Raw genomic sequence first — 25,864 nt, 5'->3', positions numbered from 1 at the left:
GCTCAGAGGACAAACTGTGAGAGTTGTTGAATGAGTATGCCTGGGTACACAACTGTATGCTTGTCCTTTTTTCTTCTGGACCTTTCCTTTGGCCTTGATGCAAGATTTTAAAGAATCAGGCTTGTTTATTGTACTTATCTTTCCCTTACTCTTCTAGAATAAAGTCTTCAAATGCCAGTTAGCATGAGAAAGGAAATATAAATAACTGGATAGGGCACTCTCGTTGTTTTTACCCTGTGTGACCTTGAACAGGTTCCTTAATGAAAAATTCCATTTTTTTTAACCCAATCTCTTGCTTGGTTGCGCAGCATCCTTAAGACTTCTGTCTTCAGCAGAACAGGAAGTTGGGAAACAAAGACAAAGCATAGGGGAGACTTAAGGACAAGAGTTCCAGAGGGATGGAAGTCTGTTGCCATCATGATGAGGAAAATAGCAGCAGACAGGAAGGCTTAGTCCTGGAGCAGCAGCCGAGAGAGCTCACATCCCCATCTACCAACAGGAAACATAGAGGCTATAATACTTCTTAACTATTGAAAGAGTCCAACCATCTTGATCTCATCATCCTTAGGATTTAACAGAAAAGTAACATTACGTTAGTTTATAATCCCTGGATGAGAGCATCTAGTAAAGAGTCATACAATTGCTGTTAAGAGTACATGCAATAAATAGTCTGCACTATATTTGCTTATGGACCATGAGAATGTTATAGATGAAAATCACAATGGGGCTCTCAATTGAATTGATGGCCAGAACTACAACAGTATGCTGTTTTGGTGAAGCTGAGGAAAATTATGTCACTCCCTTGTAGTACATACCAGTTGGTTAATAGTGGCAGACAGAGAATAAAAATATTCTATTACAAGTGTGTAACTGGTGGGGTAGATGACAGGATAGATGCTAATTACAGTGTCAGTTCTGATGTGTGTAAAATATAACCAGATTTAATACTAAAAAATATCCCTGAACTGTGTTCTAAATTTGATGTATGTCAAGTTTTCATGAATTAAGAAAAGTAATTTATACTTCTAAATACTCATGTTTTCTAGAAAATATGTATCCATAAATTGATTTTTAAATTTTATTTTACTGCCTTGAGTATTATTAATATATTTTGTGATTTTTTTTTAAGGAGGAAACTCAGTTATTACTAGAAGACCTGCATGTTTACCATATGAACTACTTCCTTGTTTTGAGATGTCTTCATAATTTTACCTCTTCTCTTCCCAAGTACCCACTGGGTCGACAGGTACTTAAGATTTCCCCATTTGGAATCAACAACGTAGGAATAATAGTACTTTCTTGTTTTGATTTCTCTATCACTCAGGCATTGGAATTTGATTATATTGGCAAATGGAGCCAATTCTTATAATCAGAACACAGTCTATTCCAGCTGGTCACATTACTAATAATAGAAATTGGTTTTTTTTTCTTTTTGTTTGTTTTTTCTGAAAGTCATAGCTAGAAATAGCCACATGGATTCCAGTGAATTGTTTCCTCTATATTTGTGCTGTAGCATATAACCTTCCTACTCTGTTTATCGCGTGCGCAGGGAGAGTTAGTTTGAGAGCTAGAATCTGTTTGAAAGTATTTAGTGGTTAACCTTGTATTGTACCAAGAATTAAAACACAATACTTCTGTTCTTTGTAAAATTATGCTCAGCTGAACTTGTATTATACCCCAAACCTATGAGCCATGTGTAGAGTGCATGTGAATAGTATACTTAATTTTTAGATCTTTAACTCAGAGTTTTAGAGATCAAATGGAGGAATGACTTGCGTGATTAATTTAGCTATTAATCCTTCAATCAGCCATTTTTTCAACTTTACTGATATGTAAAGTGACTTGTGTCAGCCACTCCCAATGCAATTTCATTTGACTTTTATGTTTTTGTTGTTTCTGATCCAGGTAATATATGCCAAGAAGCCTCTTGTAATTTAGTGAAATTTTTTTATTAATAACATCAATTACTTGTATGCTATGTATGATTTTGCCTAATTAGTAGGCTATAAACTTGGTGGGTGATTTTTATTCCTCATAAATCTTATCTTTCATTTATAGATCAGGGAGCTGTATTGCACATGTTTAGAAAAGAATGTATGGGATTCAGAGGAGTATGTATCAGCCTTGCAGCTGCTGAGGTAATTTTTTGGTTTTGTTTCTTTTTTGTCAGCTTTAAGCCTGCCAGTAAGTAACACCTTCCTTCAGAATTCTATCTGCCCATAAGTTTCCTACATGGCCTGTTGTATGTAAGACTTTTTGAAAATCTTTTGAATTTGTATCTGCAGTTTCTAGTTGCAATAATGTAATTAATATAGCAACCTTCCATTTCTTACTTCCTTGTATGTATGATTACATTTGGACCTGAACTCACTCATGTGATCTCATTATATAATTTTTAAATCCATTCGTTTAGAGCCAAATGTAATGAAAATAGTTAACGGTAAAGATTTCATTTTTTTAGAGCCCTGCTTTTTCTTTTTAATTTGCCTAGTTAGTGTACAACTAGCTATGAGATATTTTGTTTACCTTTAACAGTTTAATGTATTTAGTTATGCACATTTATTTTTTATTTTAACATTTTCTTCTCAGAGATCTGGAACCCAGGTTTTTTTGTGATATAGGATAACAATTGATCTTAGCTGCTTTGGGACCAAATAGAGACAATGAAAGGACTTTAGGGGTCACACTAAGTTTTCAAGGTGGAGGTGTGCATAGCATTCATTACTTTAGATAAATCAACTGCCCATGGTAGTAGGAGGCCATGGTGGTCATAAGGTCAAGGTTTGGGATCCCTTAGTTAGCATTCTGGAGGGTTGGCATCATTTAGTTAGCATTATGAAGTTTTAAGGATTGGAATCTAGAAGACATCAATTATAAATAAATAAGGATGAAAGACAGAAACAGTCACATCCAGTGTAGGGTATGATGTCTCAGAAACCATTTGTTGAATTTTGAAAATGGCACTTCTGAATAGCCAATTAAAGAGATTGGAGGAGTGTTTAAGAAAGGCTTTCCTTGGTTGGCATAGGTACCTGTCTGAAGTTATCTATGAGGCATCTTTTTAAGAGATAGTGTAAGTACTCAATTGGTTTACTCTTTCAGTGGGTCTCTCTTGGTTCTCATTTTGAGTGTTTCCTGGAAAATAGGGTTTAATCTAGGACAAGTGAAGTCAGTAACATGCTGGAATTTGACATACATGATGGAGCTGGCAAAATTGTTTAATATTTTTGGTTATACTTTCCTGTTGTATTTTAAGACCATATAGATATCCACATACGTATCTTTTTTTTATTTTTAAATCAGCAGTCTCCTTTAGTTTTCCTGTAAGAATGGATCATTGCCATGTAGCTCCCTCTGGAACCATATGGGAGGGACATGTCCATCTCCACTGACTATTCTCCCTATGGGATGTACACTGGCTAGAGCCCAATCTTTGGAGATTTCATGGCCTCTAATCAAGATGGCAGATGACTTACCAAAGGAGTCCCATCACCCCTTAGGTGCTGCCTGACCTTTAAGAGCAAAGACCACAATATTGCCTGTTCTTTTTGACCCATTCAGCCTTTTTGGTGTAAGCCTCCATGGTTTGGGTGCTAAACCCAGAAGGAAGTTCTTGCCAGTCTTGTAATTTTCACTTTCTGAACAGTTTTATGTAAATCTTGATTTTTTTTTTTTACAACTCAGTTTCCCCAGGTGATTAAAACCTAACAAAGTTAAGGGCTGGAGAAGTGGCTTAGTGCTTGCTGCTCTTGAAGAGGACCTGGATTCAGATCCCATGGTGACTAGAAGCCCACTGATGAGCTAGCCTAGCCAAAACCTGTAGCTGGAGGCATTTCTGCGTCCCACCTGATCCCAAAGCCACTTATAAAATAATCACCCAGAGGCTTATATTAATTATAAATGTTTGGCCGATGGCTCAGGCTTATTACTCTCTCTAGCTCTTACAACGTAAATTAACCTATTTTTATTAATCTATGTGTTGTCATATAGCTGTGGCGTGACCGGTATACTGGCATCGTGCTTCTTGGGTGACTGTATGGCATCTCTCTTGACTCCGCCCTTCTTTCTCGCTGTATTCAGTTTGGCTTTCTCGTTTAGCTATATTCTGCCCTGCCATAGGCCAAAGCAGTTTTATTCATCAACCATTAAAAATAACACTATTCTCAGCGTACAGAAGGACATCCCACATCATTTCCCCTTTTCTGTCTAATTAAAAAGGAAAGTTTTAACTTTAACATTGTAAAATTACATATAACAAAACAGATATCAAGCAAGAATTACAGTTATAATATTTAGTCTATTTATATTTGGCAAAATTAAAGAAAATACTCTTATCTCTCCTATCTTTGTGAGTCTGAAGTTTCATATCTAATTTATCTTTTATCATAACTAAGGAAAACTATAATTATAACTATCTAGTCTTCAACTCCATCAAAGACCCTGGAAAGATATATTACCTGAGTAAACAGGAAGTGCATTATAGGCAACTTCCAAAACTATAGAAATGACAGACATCTGCCTAGACAGTCACTCAAAGTTCTTCTGTAACATTGGGGCATCCATCTTCAGCCTACAGGCATAGAGTATCTGGCAGATTTCTCAGTTAAGCAGGAAATTTGAAGGACTATCTCGCCTATTTTGGCAAAATTCACAGTCACTTTCTTCTGTGTTTGCACTGCCAGACTCTTCCATGAAGCAGGAACGCTGAAGGATTGTCCCACCTTATTTTAGCAAGTTCAGCAGTCATTTTCCTGTGGGTTCTGCTTGTTCACTTTATACAGCATATTGTCAAGCAGTCCAGGCCATAGCAGTTTCTTGCCCAAATGACTAGTCTTGCCACATTGAAAGCAAACTATATAAGGAGTTTCTTGAATACCCATAATCCTCTTGAAGTAATTGGTGCTGCCAGGCACAGATGCGTCTTGCCATGAAAAATGTTAGGTTAACAAAACATTTTAAATGCCATATTCTATAGGTAAGACCATCTATCTAAAATATATCTCTATATGATCTTGAAAACACATGTAACATTTACAAATTTGATTGTCATAAATGACTACTAACCTATGTTTCTTGATTATCCTATATAGTTTATAATAATAGCTTTCAAAAACTAGAATTTTACATTATGTTTTTAAATGAGCTATAAAAACACAATGCCTTAAATGAGTAGACATATACATACTGTATAACAAAATTAACTTTAAATTTGTATCAATAAACTAAAATCCATACTAATGTAAAATATTTTGAGATTAACTGTTGTTTTTTAGATTAAGGTAGATTGACTACCTATTTATTACCATAATAAACTACCCTTTTCCTATATATCATATCCACTTTTCTTATTTAGAAAGAGATTGACTGTGACCATCAGCCATTTAAAACCAACCCCCTTTAAATGAAGACAAACATAAATAAACAATATTTTGGGAATTTTGGCATAATTTTCTATACTATTTCTTGCTGGTTGGGGGTGCTCGTAATCTTATGGGTATCCTGAGAAAATTTAGAATTATGGTCAAGTCTTGACTGGGGTATTTTGTATGGTTGATTCATCCCAACCAGTAGCCTTGAAGCTGTTGTGGATGTTGGATCACCTCGACCATTGTTCCCAACGGAGACCTTTCAGGGGGTCTTGCTCAGTCAAAGTATATTAACCTGGAAGCAATCCACAAGTTCTTACCTTCTCTGGAAACAAAAGCAGAACCTCTTTTCCAAAGCAACATATCCTTAGACCCAAGATACCTTTAAAATATATATTTTGGTTTAACTTAGTAGCCCATATAATCAAATGTCTCTGCAGTTAGTTCATTAACAATCAAAAAAATTCAAAGAAAACCTAATAATATACATAATCCAGACTCTCTGTGTATTTTCCATCTTTACGTGGCTTATATTTTTGTATTATATTTATTGTCTCCTTAAAAATGTTATTTTTTAAAACTATTTATTTCTTTCTGTAATTACCTATATTCTTTTTCTTCTCTCTCCCAAGCCTACTTACGTTTTTTAAACACACTGATCCATTTAGAGGTTTCTTTTTGTCTGAATCTGTCTTTATTGTGTATCTGTAATCCTTTTCTGATCATTGCTTTAAACTGCTAAGCAGGCGTGGCTAGGACAAGCAGTGGCTTTGGCAGTTGGCTCCTCCCTGCTTCCCAACATGGTGGAGGTACCAACGAGAGTCACACTTACTACCTCCCCAACTCTGGGAAGCTGTGGGATCCATGCTGCCACCAAGTAGCATGCAGCTGTGTTCTCAAGCCTATGACAGCAGCTAGGCAAAGCCTCTTTCTTTACCTTGGCCCCTGTAAAAGGGTGCAGAACCCGCCACACCCCTTAGCCCATGGCAGCTGGTAGCCTGCTCCATCTAGCGGGCAGCTGTCAGGAGACTCATCTCTGCACTGCTGCTGACACGAGACTGTGAGACCAGGAAGCCTAGTGCAGTTGTTTCTGTGCGTTCAGAACCTTTTTGAAGCTTTCTCAGGTCTTGTGTGGATTCACGCTGGACATTGGGCACCATATGTAGCTGGAGGCTTTATTCATCAATATTTTGCCACGTGGCTGTGGCTGTGGCTGTGGCATTACCGGTCTGCTGGCATCTTGTCCTTGGGCGGCTGGATTGTGCCTCTCTCAACCCTGCCCCTTTCCTTTTATCTCTGCTTGGGTTTCTTGCCTGGCTCTTATCCTGACTTGCCATGGGCCAAAGCAGCTTTATTTATTAACCAGTGGGACCAACACATATTCACAGTGTACAGAAAGACATCCCACATCAAAATCCTCAGGTTTCTGGTTCAGTGTGAGACCATTTTTCCAGAAATAAGGTGGGGGTCTGGTGAGTTTGCTCCACAAAACATAGCCTGAGCTAGTCACTAGTACCCACATAGCAGAAGGAGTGAACTAATGCTCTTAAGTTATTGTCTGGCCTCCACACGTGTGTTGTAACATGCACATCTGTACAAATACAAACAAATAATGTAATTTTTTAAAAGGGTGGAAAGCAAAATGTAGAGGATACCCAATGTTATCTTGCATGCACACACGTGGGTGTACATACCCATACACTCAAGTGCATCATATTATTCATTTTCCTATTGCTCTGAAGAGAAACCATGACCATGGCAACTCTTATGAAAGAATTTAATTGGGGGCTTGCTTCAGTTTTAGAGGTTTAGTACAGTATCATCATGGCAGAGAGCATAACATCATACAAGCAAGTGCTCTAGCAATAGTTAAGAGTGACATCCTGATCCCTAGACAGGCCTGGAATGGTGTTCTCAAACCTCAAAACCCACCCCCAGTGACATACTTTCTCCAACAAGGCCACACCTAATTGTTGTAATCCTTTCAAAGCGTTCGACTCCCTGGTGACAAAGCATTCAAATATATTAGCCTTTAGGGGCCATTGTCTTCCAAGCTAGCACATGCATGCACCACACATACATAAAAATAATGACCATTTGAATAGTGAGAAAGGGAACTAAAATGTGAGGTGGGTTTCCATTCAAGGCCTAAAATTTCCTCAGTAGGTACAAATGCTTATGTGAACATAGTATTTTTGCTGTTGTGTTTTAGTTTGAGACAGTGACTCACTGTGTAGCTCAAGTCAGCCTTGAACTCAGATTACTTATACCTGTGCCAGTGTACATGCCACACCTAGTGACCTGAACATATTATAAAGAAGTCTGCTGACTAGATTTATTTTTAGTCTTCATTCCCTGCAGGCCTGAAGAAGAGAACAGATGGGCACAGGAGGAAGTTAGTAACTTTTTGTTACTGTGATAAAGCACCATGACTAACTTATAGAAGAGAGTTGATTTGGGCTACAGTTCCAGAGGTTGAATTGGTGGTGGCAGCAGGGCAGCATGGCAGCAGGCTTCTTGAACCACAGTACAGGAGAGCACTCAGAACGGTAGTAGGCTCTGCACCCTCAGTTGGCTTCCAGGGCTGCATTTTCTCCAACAAGGTTGAACCTCCTGGACTTCCTCAAATGGCACCACCAACTGATAACCAAATGTTCAAATAAATGATCTTATGAGGGATAGTCTCATTCAAACCACTACAAAGTTCAAAACAGTAATACGTTATTAGGGATATATGGGTACCATGTAGCTATGAAACTGGAATTTCTTGCTGTCTGGAAAAGTAAATCCCTGAAGAAGTTTTATTTCCACAGAAAAGTGTTGTTGTTGTTTGTTTTTGAGACAGGCTCTCACTTTGTAGCCTTAGCTGACCTAGAACTTGCTAAATAGACCAGGCTAGCCATGAACCACTATGACCAACCTGCCTGTATCTCAGAAGTGCTAGGAGTAAAAAGGTGTGTGACATTGCCCAGCAATCCTTTTTATTTCAGTAAACTGCTTCTGTGTATTTATAAACTTGAAAATAGAATATTTCTGGAACTTTGCTTTCTGTCCCAGTAATCTTATCTTAAATGGCCAGTTGATTCTCTCTCGTCGTGTGTGCGCATGTGTATTCATATGTGAAAACTGACAGATTTATGGATTTAGTTCTCCTGCTTTTACCTGGAGTCCAGGGAAGGTACTGAGGTCAGCTTGCACTTCAGGTGGCAAGCACCTTTACGCTCTGAACCATCTCTCCAGCACCCTGGCTAATTGATTGTATTATAATTTTATGACTAGTATCTGTCTTCCTTCTCTTGTAAGGTATTCCCAAAGTCATAAGTTCATTTATCTGGGAGGAACTTACTCATTCTTTCAAGTATTCTGGGTCTGCTAAACTCAGAATCCAGGCAGGGATCATAAATGTCAGTCTAGTAGCAGAAGGTATCTAGATTACGAAAGTAATGGTAACAATAGTAACCACCATTTATTGAAGGCTTGCTGTGTACCAGGTACTGCCTTAGGCACCTTGAGTACATTTTACCATCTAGTGTAGTATACCTTTCTAGTGTGTCAATTAGCTATGCTTTCCCTTAGGAATCTGAAGCATAGATAGGAATTAAGTAACTTGCATGAGATCACTTTACTGCTAATAAGGCTCATAATTCAGATCTGACTTAAGAGGTGTCTGTACTTTCAGCTTTTATTTGCCAGGATCTAAAGTGCAACTTTGGGATATAAAAAAAGCAAAAACGGCCGGGCGGTGGTGGCGCACGCCTTTAATCCCAGCACTCGGGAGGCAGAGCCAGGCGGATCTCTGTGAGTTCGAGGCCAGCCTGGGCTACCAAGTGAGTTCCAGGAAAGGCGCAAAGCTACACAGAGAAACCCTGTCTCGAAAAACCAAAAAAAAAAAAAAAAAAAAAAAAAAAAAAAAAAAAAAAAAAAAAAAAAAAGCAAAAACGATAAATACCAAGTATAGTTTCTATCCTTTTATTAAGTTGAGCTTAAAAGCACTGAGAATCAGATACAGCAGTTATAACAAAGACAGGTGAAAGTATGGCCACCATCAAAAGAAAGTGATTTAGAAGCTGCAACCTTGGAATAAATGCCTTTCCTCCTGTTGACACATTAGGTATGTACAAAACGTCAGAGACACTTTTGAGTTCACTATTTTGTTTTTTGTTGTTTGAGTAAAGTCTGGAAAACATTAATTTTTTTCCTAGTTTACAGAACAAGATCTTAAATGTAAATCTTCAAAATCCAGCACATTTTTTTTTCTGCATTCCAGATAGAGTACAGTGAAAAGAAATGTATCATGTTTAGGTGTGTCTTCTATGTTCAGAGTTTATAAACAGTTTCAAAATGAGCCAGGAGTAAGAGCTTCTGTGGATTCCAACACCTTACCCTGACTGACCATCTCATCACCTGGTACATACCAAAGAAGAAAAGATAGTATTGAGTCCCAAATGCATGCTTATGATCTTACTGTAGAAACAGACTTATACACTGTAGCAGACTGAGAACTCCTGGATTGTAATTGGATTGGAATTCTACTGTCTGAATTGGGTGCTTTTTTTTTATTTGCATTTATTTATTCAGAGAATGAGCACCTTGTTGGGGATGTGGAGCATGCATGTGTAGGTCAGAGGACAACTTTGGGGATTCTGTTTCTTCCTTCCACTGTGTGAGTTCCAGGGATAAAACTCAGGCCATAATCTGGGCAGCAAATACCTTAACTGCTGAGACATTTCAATGGCTCTGATTAAGGATTTCGACTTTAATAGCGTCTTAGTTAAGGTTACTATTGCTGGGATGAAACACCATTACTACAAGTAACTTGGGGAGGGAAGAGTTTGGTTTACATATTCCAAGTCACAGTCCATGAAGGAAAGACCAGGCAAGAATTCGAACAGAGCAGGAATGTGGAGGCAGAAGCTGATGCACTGGCCAAGAAGGAGTGCTGCTTCCTGACTTGCTCCTCATGACTTGCTCAACATGCTTTCTTGTAGAACCAAAGACCACCAGCCCAGGGTGGTATCACCTAAGGTGGGCTGGGCTCTCCCCATCAACCACTAATTAAAGTGTCCTACAGGCTGGCCTACCATCAGATCTCATGGAAGCATTTTCTTAATTGTGGTTTCTTCCTCTCAGCTTGTTCAGGTTGACATAAAAACTAGCCAGTACAAATAACAACATTTGAGCACATAAGCTTAACTTTCATTGAATTAAAAAAATTAACCTCAACTTAGTTTCTTAACTCTACATTTCAACTTTAAATGATAATGAAACACTTCCTGAAGAGTAAACTAACCTACAGTATATTAGATTTATCTTATCAATGTAGGAGCTCTCTGAGACTATAAGCATCGAAATATCATTTCATTTTTTAGTATAGAGATTGCTGGTCCTGAGTTTGCATCATGTTAGATTCTCTACAGCTGTTTATAGACTCAGCATAAAATAAGATAAAAAGCTGAAAAGATTTTGAGAGTCACTTTCTTTAGTGGTTTCAAGCTCTAATGTACATAATCATGTGAGGTGTATTAACCATAGATTTCTGTCTTCTCAAATATTGTGCATAATACTCTTGAGCATACAAATGCTGTGAAACTGCCTTGGATTTAGTTCAGCCTTTTAAGATTCTTACGTTGGAAGCTTGGTCTTCACTGTGGAATTATTAAGCTCTAGTCAGACTGTTAAGATACAGGTTAATTAAGATGTGCCAGGTAATTAAATTGGTAGAGTACTGTTCTCAGAATTACTGTTGATCTCATGGGGTAAGTTAGTTGTGAAAATGAGTTGTTACCCAATACGACTGGCCCCTCCCCATTCTCTTGCTTCCTCTCTTGGCCATGTGATCTCTCCCTTCCAGTGCTCTTGTTTCAGATGCCATATCCAAGGATGCCTTCATCATCAGATGCCTAAACAATGGGACCATCCTCCAATTTTGGGCTTTTATCCACTGAAACTATGAGCTAAATAAACCTCCTTCCCTTAAAAAAAAAAAAAAAAAGAAAAAAAAAAAGAAAAAAAAGTGCCTTGCTTTGGGTATTTTGTTACAGCAATAGTAAAAGAACATAGGTAGTCACAAGAATAGCATACTCAGATGACAAGGAGCCATATTAACTGTTCTAGAAAACAGAAGGGATCAGAACATTTTTAGGGGAAAAAAAAGCAGTAAAGAATTATTTTTAATTCATGGAGAAGCTGGATAGATTTAGGCATTGATCTCAAATTAATTATTTCCAAAACTGGACTGAAATCATCCATTTAATGGTGAGCAATGACTTTTATCATTAGAAACAGATAAAAAGATATGAGTTTGTATTTTAAGTTTTTATTTAAAATGTCTTTGTTGTTGTTAGTGAAAGTAACATATAAGAAAGGAGTTCTCCCTTAAACTCATTTACAATGAATAAGGCTTTTGTTTCTGTTCATCTAAACTGGTTTTATCTGTTACCATGACCTGCATGTTCCCTAAACTTCACTGTCAATTCTGCCTTTATTTCTGTGGTACCAGCATTTGACATGGTTCATTATTTCTTTAATGGCTTCTAAAACTTCTATGTTTTTCCCCTTCCTTCATGCATGCTCCTTCCAAGTTTCTCTGATACTTTCTCAGTCTTGTGGAATATACAGAATATATCAGTTGACACATGAAACTGAAATGCTGATCCAGCACACTGAAACCTACAACCTTTCTGTATCCTTCTGATTGTCCAACCAGAAGAAACGTGGTTTTCTTATTTCATTCATGTTTCCTTACAAAGTAGCAGTCAGACTATCTTTTGAAAGTATGAGTTTATATAGTTTATTTTTGCTTAAGACTTACATTTCACCAGAGTAAAAGCCTTCCTTCGTACAGTGATCTCTTCCCAGCACTTCTTTGTGGCTACATTTCCTACTCCCCCTTGCCTCCGTGCCCATTATCATGGCCTTACCTGCCAAACATGCCATATGTACCCACCTTTGCAGCTTATTGATTTACCTCCCACAAAAGCACCTTTTCTAAATATTCATATAGCTAACTCCCTATCATCCTTTTTACATTTTATCATTCGCCACTGACGACTTTCAAATTGAGACCCAGATGTCTGCTGTGGTTGTCCCTTTACCCTGTTTTATTTTTCTATAACAAGTTGTTTTTGCATGTAGTTTAGTGTGTGTGCATGTGTGTCCTAGCATGGACACTGTTTTGAGCTACAGTGTATATGGTCAGTCAGAACATACGTGATGCTGGCTCTGGTGATGCAGATTTGAAATCTCAGCCTAGAGCAGATAATGAGACCTCGTCCGTTCTGCCCCTCCTTAAAAGAACATAGATGCCATGTCACACTAAGTTCAAAGTTTAGCTTTGTCAGTGACCAGTTTTAGGACACTGAACAAGTTACTTAAATTCCCTGTGCCTCTATTTACTTATCTCTAATACAGGAATAATAAAATGGGAATTATAAAAACGATGATTAATAATAATAGTATCTCACAGAGTATTGTTTCATGACACGATACACACACACACACACACACACACACACACACACACACACACACACGTGTTGTCATTAGCACTGTATATTGTCCCACTTCATTATTTATCATCATTTCAAATATCCTACATTTGGGAATGTGTTTAATTTAATCAAACTCTTACTTGGTATATATTTAAGTTGTTCCTAATTGTTCATTATTACAAACATTAATCACAAACTATGTGTGTTTATACATTTGTGTAATTATTTCCACAAAATGAGTACATTGATGTAGACTTTCTAAGACTACATAAATAAAGTTGATTTTACCAGTGTACATTGGTGCTAACAGTGTATCTGCTTCTTCACAAATGTTATTATTAGGCTTTAGTGTCTTTGCTTCTTCTGGGATGAGCTGTTTCCTTTCTGTTCCCAAACCATACATATTTCATCTGTCAGAATAAATTTGTGTACATAATGTGAAGTAGTGCTCTTTTCTTTTGAAAACAGCTTTCTGACACCTAGCATATTTTCCCCAGTGATTTGAAATGCTACCTCTGGTACATACTTAATTTCCATGTATACCTTGAACTCTTTTTGAACTTATCTCATTTTCTGTTTATCTGTTACTGCTATGTAAATCAGCGCCACTGTCTGATTTTAGCCATTGTAGCTTAGACTTTTTGATATACTAATTGCTGTACTATATACACTCAAGTTCATACATACTGTTTGTTTTGTAAATTTCAGGACCTGTGAGTTCTTTTTTCTGCTCAAGTACTGTAGGCTTCATTTATTTCCTGAGTCAGTCCAGAAGCCTCCACCCAGAAGGGAATGCTTCTGTTTAGAGGTTGCCACATAACACAGTGAAGTGTTATTCCCATTTACAGATAAGGATGCCAGGGACCAGAAATTAATTAATTACTTAATGCACTTGTTCTGTGTTAAAGTATCAGAACCAGTTATGGAAACAAACCTTTGGATACTTCCTCAACTAAGCATATTGTTGAGAACTTTATACTTCTAAATGTAACATATGTTGAGTAAAATCTTCTTTAAAAAAAGGAAGTAGTCACTACTAATGAAGATTTTATTTCATCTTCTGAAGAAAAACATTTCGTCTGTGGAAAAAGTTTTAGGTATGCTAATTTTCTCATTATAGTCGAACTTTCACTGCTTCTTTTCCAGAATGCTGGCCAAGGATGAACTGATGAGCATACTTCAGAACTGTTTTGAGGTGTTGAATTCCTCTACTGAAAAGCAGCTTGGCAGCACAACACAAAAAGTAAAGGATTTCCTGACCCAGTTTCAGAACCTTGATGGTAAGGAAGTGTGAAATCCTGCCCATTCTTACTGCATGGCAGTTCTTTAACCAGAATGGCATCGAAACTCAAGATCAGTCCACAGGCACGACTCAGAATGTCACATCCCAACAATCACAAGTAGGCAACGTGCTTCTCTTCTAGATTTGCTTTAAACAATGCAGAAAAGCAAATGGAGGAAGACCATGTTCATTCTTCAGATGAAATTGGGGGATATTAAAGTCAGAGTGATATGCCTCTAGATAGTTTTCATTCTTCAGATAGACCACTTTGTACTCTTTGCTGATCTAGGGGCTGTTGGGATGGAGCTGAGGAAAGAGGCGTAGACATGGCATCATGAAAATACTTTGTTTGGAGTCTGAATCCCTTCTGTGTTTGGTAGATGTTCATTTGTCTTAACCTCTTTTAATTTTAGGAAACTGTTTTGTGGGAATCTTTGCTGTATTTCTGTGACTTTTGTGCAGGGTGCTCTCTGATGAGTGCTCGATTATAAGAGATCGAAGTGGTGTGGTACACACAGGCAGGGTGAGCAATTCCACACAGGTGCTAAGAAGGCTTCACTCCAGAATATTACTACCACAGTAATGCCCTGAACTATTTTACAAAAGTGAAAATGTTAAAAGACTGGAAGTTGAGATCATTTCAGAAGTGAGAAACTGAAATCTAGGAAGGAAAAGCAAGCTGTTTGATATGCACTTAGACTATAATCCGCCTCTCCTGGCCTCCAGCTCAGTGTCTGTGTGTGTGTGTGTGTGTGTGTGTGTGTGTGTGTGTGTGTGTGTGTGTGTGTGATCAGTTCATAGTTGTAGTTTCATCAATGAGAAGCTTTCTTAACATAAATATAGCCAAAAGTATAGAAGAATATAAAATAAATTGGATTCAGGAATTTATTCCCTAAGAAGAAACTGCTGATTCCATAATTTTAACTAGAATTTATGTGACACGACCTAGTGAACAATTCTTGTGTTATACTAACACTAAAGGATCATAGCTTCTCAAATGGAAGTTTGAAGACTAAAATGATTGGCAACAGTACAAAAATTAAAGTGTTTTATTAATTAAAGCAAAATCACCATCTTGGTGATTTCTCTTTATTTCTCAGTTTTAAAAAGTCAATTGTTATTACAAATATATACTTAACATATAACTTAAAATATACTTAACATTTCTCACAAGAAGAAATATTTGGTTATTTTCCACCTCGGGTTTCTGTACACTATTGGCATATTATAATTTGGATTTAAATGGGAGGAGTCAAATGAGGCTGAGTGTAACAATTAGTTTTAAGGTTCTGCTACATGTTAATGAAATGTAAAAAAGAATTTAGCTAGTAGTTACCCTAATCTTAGGTTATGTATTTCTAAAATCAAGAATTATCTGATTCTTTAAGAATAATGTGTGTTCTTCTTCCATACTTGAAGCAAACCATTGCAAGTGTCAGATTACAAAGTCAGAGCATCATCCCCTCCAGAAGCATAGCTATACATTTTAACAGTTAGGGTTTCTTTTCCTCAAATAGATTTTTACAGCTTTTATACATCATCTTCCTCATATTGAGCAGTAATGAGTCAAGAATAGTAAATTCAGAATGTAGCTTATCATGCTTACAGTGTTAGCGAGGTCAAGGGACATAGTTTCAAGTTGGTATGATTTTTTTGTTGTTTTGTTTTTCAAGACAGGGTTTCTCTGTGTAGGTTTGGAGCCTGTTCTGGAACTCACTCTGTAGACCAGGCTGGCCTTGAACTCAGAGATCCCCTTGCCTCTGCCTCCCAAGTGCTGGGATTAAAGGTGTGCCCCACCGCCAGCTTGAAAAATTTTTTTTTTTTCATATTTATACAGGCTTTTGTTCTGTTGGTTCAAAACACTCAAAATTCAGGAGCTAATTGTTGAAAACCTCACTACCATATAAACTATATTGTCTTTAGCTTCTGCAATGAGTATCATTTGTCTGATAGAATCTTGCTTATGTTAAAAAGAAAAGTGTAACTTCTACTTCCATCAGATTACTGCAAATGTTTGTTCCCTCTATTGTATATTGGTTTTGTATTCAAAGCAGATAGCAAAGAGGAAGAGGATGCTTGTGGATCACAGCCAAAGGGGCTGCAGAAAACAGACCTCTATCACCTTCAGAAGGTCAGGTATCTTTCTTTTCCTTCCAGCTGCATTGGGAGTGGTGCCCTTGTTTCAACTGGTCTAGACTAGCTCTGCCAGAACGTCTTCACTTTCACTTTTTACATCACAACCAGGAACAATACAGACTTTGCAACTACCTAAATGAGACAGACTGATGCCATATAAACTGCAAGAAGGGGTTGCTTTTCTGTGCCTAGTGAAGAATTAGAAGGCAGAAAAGAAGAATTATAGGAAATCTTGGGGAACCCATCATATAATACCATAGAAATTGAGGTCCTGTTTTGGGGTCGTTAGTCTTAATAATGAAAAAAAAAAATTAACCAGGTGCTCAAACAAGCTTGAGGGTAATTAATAGTGCTAAAAACAAACAAACAAACAAAAAACAAAAAAACACCACACACACACACACAACAGGGCAGGCAAGCTGTAATTCTTGCAGCCGCCCAGAGGAGGAAAATAAGAAAAATAAGCAAGCAGCCATGGGGCAAGGAGGATAGCCTTAGAAAATATGGACGTCCAAAGGGTTAGGAAGTTAAAAAGCACACTTAAGCTCTGGCCAGCATGTAAAAGAAAAAGGAGTAGTTATGCCTGAGGCAGTAATCAGAAAGACTGGGAGATCCAGCCAAGCTTCATGGAGGTTCTTTAGTAAGTAGATGTTGGGAATGCCGGAAAGGAAAAGCACATTATCTCAAGGCAAATGAACCAGCCTCACTATGAGTGCCACCTAGCTGGGGCCTTGGCCCATGGTACTGAATTAATTCGCAAGGGAAAGATTGCATTCTGTACTAGAATACTGTCATCTGTCTCACTGTCATCCTAGATGGTACGTGCACACAGTCTACAGTCTACTAGACAATATAGAAACCATTCCTGAAGCCTTACGGAAGAAAACAGAATTAACTATCTGTAAGGGAAAAATAGGTATATGGCTTACCAAAAGAATATGTAGATGTGATGTACGTACTTCTCTTTTTGATCCGAGAGTCTGCTGGAACCAAACCAGGATGCCTCACCACTAGCTAGTTCCCTAACATTGAACTGCAATCTCTGTCTTTTTCTTTATTGAACATTCACAGGGTAAAAAAGAAACAGAGCCACAGTGTGCTCAGTGGTCTTTTTCTCAGAGAATGCCCTCTCAGCCCTTGATTGTCAAATGAAGACCCTTCTTTGTAGCATACTACCAAGTTATAAATGGAGCACAGAATTTCAGTCTGGGTGAAACTAAACTCACAGAATCGTTCATGTGACCCAAAGCTGTGGGGTAATGTGATGGTTTCTTCCTTGTTCTTCTAGCACTTTCCCTCATGCTCATACATGAACTAATGGTTTCTAAATAGTGAGCACTCTTGTGTACCTGAGCAGTGATGTAAACGCCCTCTTTCCTTGAACATTGACTTGGTACATGTTTGAAGTAAAACATGTAGAGGGGCAGAGTCTTCCCAGATTCTACTTGAATCACAGCTCATGCCTCTTTACATGAGTGACAGCTCTCTGAAATTGTTCCTGTCCTCAAATCAACAAAAATGCCTATTCTTTTCCCCACTGGGACCTGTAGTCCTTATTGGAAATGAAGGAGTTAAGGAGATCAACTAAGAAGCAGACCAAGTTTGAAATGCTCAGAGAAAATGTTGTGAACTTCATCGACAACCTGGTGAGGTGAGTCTAAAGCTCTCAGGAGCTAAAAGGAATCCTGTTTTTCCAAATGACACTAGTAACCTAGCTGCCCAGAGCCAACCCAAGATGTTTCTCCATCTAACTAGAGTGAGCATTTTTATTGACCTTCTGTCCTTGTTGAGTTGTCTAATTAAAGGACTAGGTTAATTTTTTACTGTCGGTTCAGGAAGGCAGGTTTAAACTTCATTTAGCCCATTAGGCTGGGTGAGGAAATACGGGAAGTTTCTAAGTATTTCTCCCTGTTTTGCATTGTAATTTATCATTTTTCTGCCTGTATAAGTAGTAAATGCTGGATCCGGGCCACGCCCAGAAATAGACATTGCATATTAGCCATGTTGCTGTTTTGTTCTAGATATTTTATCAGGACAACTAAATATCAGCACCAAATATATATTGAACTATCTGCTTAGGAACTATCAAAGTCTCCCATTCTAGTTTGTTTTATGATTCTTTCTTGGTAAGATCATTTAGTAGATTTCCCATCCAAAAGCCAGCTTTATGTGTGTACATGAAGTTAACCATCCAAGTGACCTTCTTTTAGAAACTTGGACCATGTTCCAGATTTTAAAACGGGACGTGTACCAAGCAGTGAGCAGCAGAGCAGAACGTGCTGGTTCGTGCCTGTGACCCAGCATTCGAGAGGCTCTCCAGCCACCCAGCCACTCTTCTGACTTCTTGCCTATCACATCTGCCTCTTGAACCTTTCACCAGCTGCTGAAATAATGCTGAGAATGACTGACATTCGTTGTGAAAGCACAAAATTTCCCACACAAAGACTTGGTGTTGTCACCAAGACTGTCTCTCCCAGGAGGAAAGAGGTTAAGATTGTAGTTTGTTAAAGCTGAAAGGTGAAGGGAAAGAAGAAAGGCAAGGAAACAGAAGAGAAAGGAGGGCAAGCAAAGCTAAGAGAGGGGAGACTTGACACCCAAAGCTCAGAGAGGCCCCGCTGTCAGGAATCCTTTCCATGTACTCTACAAGGCCTAGAGTACAGAAGTTGGACAGACATTTAAAATTCAATCCAAGCAGAATACCGATTCAGCATCTGTGCTGCTTTACAAGTGCACTGTGGAGAAGGAGCAGCATCTGAGAGCAGACTGTTGAGGTGGAAGGAGGAGGAGGAGTGAGGAATGATGTGCATGGCCAGTGCCCTCTTCACTTCCTCTTCTTTAGTCACTGACAGCAGCAGCACAGAGGAAGTATATGAGGCTTTCTTAGGGGGTGGCCTTCTCTCCAGCTGAAAAGGCTGCAGCACTCGAGGAGGAAGAGTAGCGATGATGTCTTTGGATACACTGAGGAGGTAGCTGCTTTGCTCTACCTTCACTGATAGAAAAAGGAGCAGCATCCCTAGGATGACTGTGGCTTATAATAAGTTTGGGTTTTACCCAATCAAATCAGCTTCAGTGAAACATTTCACTATTAGGATAAGAATTTGTACTGTATCAAGCTGATAATAAAAAATAAATAAATTTTAAAAAAAGGAGAAAAAGGAGCTGCACAATCTCTCATTTGACTAACACATGATAAGAAGCATCTGAGCTATTTTAATCCAGGCTATAACTTACTGTTCTGTCTTTGCACTTTGTATGCCAAAGCTTCTGCCTTGCAGGCTTCCCAGCAGGCCCTCTCCAGACCTGTGTCACAGTCATGGCACAGACATTGACTCAGCATAGATTAAAAGTAAACATTCCATTAAAATTGGTTTGTTATCTAGCTCATAGGCAAAAGATAAAGTTCTAAGTTATGCTCATTTTTGTAATAATTGAAATTTTATTAGTGAACAATTTGTTTTTAAAGACTTTAAAAGTAAAATTTAGCCTCTGTTTTCTTTTGTACGTGTGTGGTGTATGAGCATGTGTATATGTGAGTGTGCACATGCATGGAATGGAGGCCTAAGAGCATCAGGTGTCCTCTTTGATGCTGTCATCTCTCACTGAGCCTGAAGTTTAGATGTAAGCACTGGGCTTACCAGGTGTACACGGCCACATGTGGCTGTTAACATTGTACTTGGAATTCAGGCTCAGGTCCTCACATTTGTTGCTTTACCCCGTAGCTTTTACTCAGTGAGCCATCTCTTTAGCCCTGTCTTAGCTCCTGGGTATCATTTCCATGAAAAAATATCAACTATGTTTTTTCCTGACACACACAAAAAAATTTCCTAAACTCTCAATTTCAGGCAGTGTTTATCACTTTCCCAAAGACTAGAATGTTAATGTGTTTTCTAAGTAACTTAAGAAATTCAATACTTTAAGAAGTTCTACATTAGAGATTTTAAGCATAAGCATAACAGATGCTCAAATGTTTGATTAAAGGTTTGACTCAGAACTGAAACAGTTTCTTCTAAATACTGTATTGGGGTTCTCTAGAAGAACAGAACTGATAGAAAATCCCAAGAATCCAATCAGTGGTTGTTCAACAAGGCTGGATGTCTCAGCTGGCCCAGCATGTCAGAGTCCTGAAGAGGTAGACTCTAATAACCAGTGAAGGAATGCCTCAGCAAAAGGATATATGAACTTGCCAGGGAGGAGAGCAAAAAGCCAAAGTTTCCTTTCATGCCCTTTGTATGGGCTGCCTTAAGAAGGTGTGGCCTCGATTTAGGGTGGGTTTTCCCACCTCAAATGATCCAACTAAGAAAAATGCCTCATGGGAATGCACAGCTGCTTGTATTTTAAGTTAATTCCAGATGTAGTCAAGTAGACCACCAAGAATAGCTATCACAAATACAAAGGATATTTTTAAAGTAGTATTGAGGTATAATTCTAGGTGAAACTGTATGGGAGCCATTCCTTGGCTTTGGTTTGGTTGTGTATTCACTGTTTAAGTAACAAAAATATTCAGCCATAGAGGATTGACAGAACTGTTGAATTGAAAATAACCCTGTACATATCTAACACCTGATTTCCCTGTTTCAGAAGCTACCTTCTGCCTCCTGAGAGCCAGCCTTTGCATGAGGTAGTGTACTTCATTGCTGCCCACACACTCCGTGAGCACTTAAATGCTGCTCCACGAGTCGCCCTACACACTGCACTCAACAATCCTTATTATTATTTAAAGGTAAGAAGGGAATGGTTCTCCCACAGTTAAGCTCAAGCCCTAGCTGTCAGCATTATAAAAAATATTGACAGTTTGCAGTTCTGTTTTAATGAGCAGAAAGTTAGCAGCTCCGGGTGCTGCTACTCACATTTTTCTAAGGAAAAAAAAAGATTCTTCGAGTTTAGGTGAACTGACTCAGTGGTAATGTCAGTAATCAACTGAGCGTGCATATATTTGCCCATATGGAACCTGTCTGCTTTTCATGGGCTAAAACCAGTGAGAGGCTCCACTTATAAAGGCACTTGCCACCAAGCCCGATGATCTGAGTTTGGTATGAGGAGAGAACTCCCAAAAATTGTCCTCTTACCTATACATGTGCATGCTCACACACACAAAAGTCTTAAAACAAATCATAAACATAAAGCTTTAGGATAAATGCCTTACTCTTATGAAAAATGATTCCTATGTAGGTAACAACAGTTTGTCAGTGGTCAGGTGATAAGGCCTAGTCACAGTATGTAAAATTACAAATGCTTACTTGAATGGAAAAAATACACCAGGATTTCATCTTGGGTTTTTAACCTAAGAGCAATCTATTCTGAGATCACCTTCAGGGTATTGCTGCAGAAACTCCTCAGGCAACATACAATGGCAGACACAGTTGCCTAAAACATTACTAATTTCAGTTTCAAATGTTCAAAACTACCTTTTTTCTGACAGTTCAATGAATACTGAATATTTTGTTTGGTAGATGGTAAGTAGATGGCTAGGGGTTTTGTACACGCAGACATGTGTGCTGGGGAAGAGTTGGAAGTTTGCCTTTCACAAAAGATGTTTTAGAAGGCACTCAAGTCAGGAGTGGTAGCACTACAGTGGCTCAGGCAGAGGATCATCAAGAACTTAGTGAGACTTGGAAAAAAGTAAAGTAGGCAGTCACACAGCTCAGTGGATAGAGGGCCTAAAGTGATTACCTAGTAATAAGTCTATAACCTGAGTTTCATCTCGAACCCATGTAAAGGTAGAAAGAGAACTGATCCCACAAAGTTGTCTTTTAACCTCCACATGCACAAGTGGCACATGCATGCCCCCACACATACATATACATACACACATAATAAAGATTTAATTTTAAAAAATGGCTCCAAAAAAACATCCCAAACTACTGCCTGCTCACGGTAAAATGGCACATTCCCATACAAATGTGAAGTACAGGAGGAGAAATACAGAGTAGGAAGTTAACAACATGCCAGTGGTTTTCAGTGATAGTGGTAATCAGGAGCTTGATGGTTTCATATCAGAGACTTATCAAAGACACACATATTAAAGACTTGTTTTAATTATGTGTGTGGGTGTGAGCTCATGTGAGTCCAGTGCCCACAGGAGTCCCTGGAGCTGAAATTACAGGTGTTGTGAGCTGCTTGAAGTAGGAGCCACCTCAGGTCCTCTCCTACAGCAGCAGCAGCAGGTGCTCTTACCCCCTGAGCCATCTCTCCATCCTTGAGAATTTCATGTTTAAATAACAGCAGTGGCTGCTTAGATGTCTCAGTCAGTCAGTACATAAAAGCATTTGCCATTAAGCCTCATTAAACTCAGATAATCTCTGAGATTAAAACTGGAGGGAAAGAAACCTAACACCTACAAATTAATCTTCAATCTCCCACATGCTCCACCACCCCCATACACAATTAAATGAATTAATTTAAAATCACAGAATGGTTCTAATGTATAAGTTACAAACTATAATGCTTAGTAATAGAGTTATAGAAACAAACTGATGTGATATTAGATGCATTTTGTGTATGAGATTTTGTTTATTTCAAATAGGTTAAACCAATACTGAGTTTCTATAGGGCTTATGGTGTTAGTGCTAAGTGGTTGATTGTTTACAGCTCTTTTCTGGTGCCCTCTCCTGGTCTCTGCAGATGCTTGTACTCAAGGGGTGTCCATTCACATAGACATACTCATACATGAACAAAAATAAATCTGTAACTGTTATGATGGTTAGCCCAGGCTATATGGACACCCTGTTTGAAAAAAAGCAAACAAACAAAACAAAACAAAAATAAAAAAGTACAGTGTTGACAACAAAATCTTTTTCAGTGAGATGTATTTACTAATCCCACATAATTGCTAGAATTGAGTTTAACGAATGTTGGAAGTAGCATTTTGTTGGGCAGGTATTCCCAGAGAATTCTAAACTCATTTCAGCAAATAGTAATATATAACTAAGATTTGAAAAAAAGTCTTGGGAGGATGGCTAAGACCTAGACCCAAATATGAATACTATTGAAGGAAACTAGAAGACTCTTCTTTCTGATTTGCTAAATTTAGGAGTGTCTTAGTTTGGATTTTCATTGATGTGAAGAGACACCATGACCATGGGAACTCTTATAAAAAGACAACATTTAATTGTGGTGGCAGCTTACAGTTTCAGAGGTTCGGTCAATTATCATGGTGGGGATCATAGTGGCATGTAGGCAGGTATGGTGCTGGAGCTGAGAGTCCTTACATCTCCATAGGCAGGCAACAGGAAGTGGAGTGACTGTCACAATGAGGGAACCCTGAGAAAACAGACCTCAAAGCCCACTCCCATAGTGACACACTTCCTCCAGCAAGGCTGTATCTCCTAATAGTGCTACTCCCTGTGGGGGCCATTTTCTTTCAAACTACAAGAAGTTCAACTAGTATCTTTTTGCTTTTAATCATTTCTAAAAGGTTCACTTTTTAATCTGCTGTTTTTAGAATGAAGCACTCAAAAGTGAGGAAGGCTGCATTCCAAATATTGCCCCTGACATCTGTATAGCATATAAACTGCACCTGGAGTGTAGCCGGCTAATTAACCTTGTCGACTGGTCAGAGGTAGGTCACAAAGAACATGCTAGTTGTTTAACTGCTTGAGGCAACTTTCCTAGAATTTTTTATCGTTTTGATTTCTGCTTTTATTTTTTAATTTTTGTTTGGGAAGCACAAATTTCATTATGCTTCCTAAGGAACTTAGGAAGCAGCATCTTAGCAGTCTGCATTCAAAAGCTCCTGTTCTGATCCTGTGATCTTTAAAAGCAACAGCCAAACAAAGGCTCAGGTTACTGTCTGTGCACTCCACACAACACAGGGTATAGTGAATACCCCTCACACAACAGGAGAAATTCCAATCAGGAAGAACAAGAAATTCATCGTAAGGTAATGGATAAGTGCTGCTATTCTGAGGAGGGAAGAGTATTTCAGAGATCCTAACTGTCAAAAGCCCTGTTTGACTGTTATCTTGTCAATGTTAAAGGATATGCTGAACTAGCCTCTTCTAAGAAAAATGTGCATTTTCCTAGAGTAAGAGATTGACAGTAGAGACATGGCTTTCTTTGCTCTTTAAATTTTTGGCTGGCTGTGTTTTTTGCCATTCTGCTTTAGTTCTCTAAAACCAGCTTATAAAGAGCCAATGTTATTATTCTTAATGAATAACCAACAAAACTTCCTACTGTGGTTTTGAGAATTTGAAATCTGATATGAAAGAGATGTGCCAGTTATCTACAGCAGCAGTATTAAAGCCTAATTAGTTATAGAACCATCTCAAGGGTACAGAAAGATGCCTAGCAACAAGTTGTCTTCTCTTGTCTTGTATATTCCAAAGGCTTTTGCAACAGTTGTGACTGCTGCTGAAAAAATGGATGCAAATTCTACAACTTCAGAAGAAATGAATGAAGTTATCCAGTATCCTTTTAAAACCAGGTCTGTGATGTCCTAGTAACAGTATTTTGTTTCTTGAGCTGGAGAGTCTAGGTCAGTGATACAGCATGCACTTGAACACAGGGCCTTGAATTCAAGGCCCAGCACAAAAAGTAAACAAAAATCCACATCTAGAAATGCATAAAAATGTACTGCTTTCTCCACCATACCCAACCACTTAAATTTCCAAGTGTCCTGAATTTAATCTGAGATCAAACCTGTAATTCAATTTATATCCAGTTTTTACTATGAAGGAAATTGTCATTATTGAATTATCAACTTTTAAATATATTTTTAGAAGCTTGGGAAGGAAGCAATTCTTATATATAATCCTGGATTACAGTAGGTGTGTACCATCACACACAGCTCCATTTGAGCCTTGATAGTATATTCTAACTGCATTCAATAATTTCTAATAGGGTTATTTATAATGTAGGAGTGTTAATTTCAGCCACGTATTTCAATTTACCAGTTACTGTTTTTAACTTTGAAATTTTAGCCTTTTTGGAAAAAAACAAAAAACAACTAATTTTCCTTAGCCAGAGTCTCCAGTGCTCGATTTATTAGAGCTGTTTCTGAACTAGAGCTTTTAGGCTTTATAAAACCTACAAAACAGAAGACTGACCATGTAGCAAGGCTGACATGGGGAGGCTGCTAAAAAGCAAAGAAGTGTAGACAGGGGCTCCACATCTAACAGATGAAAAGAAGCCTGCTGAGTTGAGTTTAACCAAAAAGTGCACTGCTAACCAGAAATTGTGTATCAAAACATCTTTGGAATACTTCAAATCTAATCAATGTAACTATACTTTCTACAGTTATTACTAAATTCTAAACAAAGCATTACTGAGTGTCTAGTGTATTTATACTTAATGGCAGTAAATATTTATATGAACAGTCGTGGAGACCTACAGCCAGTAAAGGCCTTCACAGATTGAGCCCCAGTTTACAAAAAAGAAATGTAAAGGCCCGGGTGAAATAATATCTGGATCTCTTTCATACTAAGAACTTAAAAATCAGACACCTAAAGCTTACTTAATGTTCATCCCCCAAAAGAATTTACAGACATATGCCAAAACTGCCTTGCAAAATGATTCAGAGAGCCCATGTCCAGGAAAAAAACCTCTTTAAAAAGCCTTCATTTTTTTTTTTTTTAAACTTGTATTGCAGAACC

General features: G+C 38.1%; 1 protein-coding gene across 2 annotated transcripts in view; it reads left to right on the top strand.

The window, feature by feature from the left end:
• Nucleotides 1–25,533, top strand: part of Orc3 (origin recognition complex subunit 3) — an 80,998-nt gene extending 55,465 nt beyond the window's left edge. Inside the window, exons 12-20 of one of the 2 annotated variants that reach the window (XM_059254091.1) lie at nt 1,130–1,246; nt 2,059–2,138; nt 14,003–14,136; nt 16,193–16,269; nt 17,825–17,925; nt 20,853–20,994; nt 23,716–23,832; nt 24,599–24,678; nt 25,246–25,533. In XM_059254091.1, coding sequence (XP_059110074.1) covers nt 1,130–1,246; nt 2,059–2,138; nt 14,003–14,136; nt 16,193–16,269; nt 17,825–17,925; nt 20,853–20,994; nt 23,716–23,832; nt 24,599–24,678; nt 25,246–25,351 — 954 coding nt within the window. In that variant the 3' untranslated portion in view covers nt 25,352–25,533. Of the gene's footprint in view, nt 1–1,129; nt 1,247–2,058; nt 2,139–14,002; nt 14,137–16,189; nt 16,270–17,824; nt 17,926–20,852; nt 20,995–23,715; nt 23,833–24,598; nt 24,679–25,245 lie in introns of both variants that reach the window. The other variant, XM_059254090.1, reaches the window with a different exon arrangement.
• Nucleotides 25,534–25,864: the final 331 nt, after the last annotated feature.

Source organism: Peromyscus eremicus, chromosome 2 (genome assembly GCF_949786415.1).
Source record: "Peromyscus eremicus chromosome 2, PerEre_H2_v1, whole genome shotgun sequence".
Classification (NCBI taxonomy): Eukaryota; Metazoa; Chordata; class Mammalia; order Rodentia; family Cricetidae; genus Peromyscus; species Peromyscus eremicus.
This window is presented reverse-complemented; position numbering and strand designations above follow the sequence as displayed.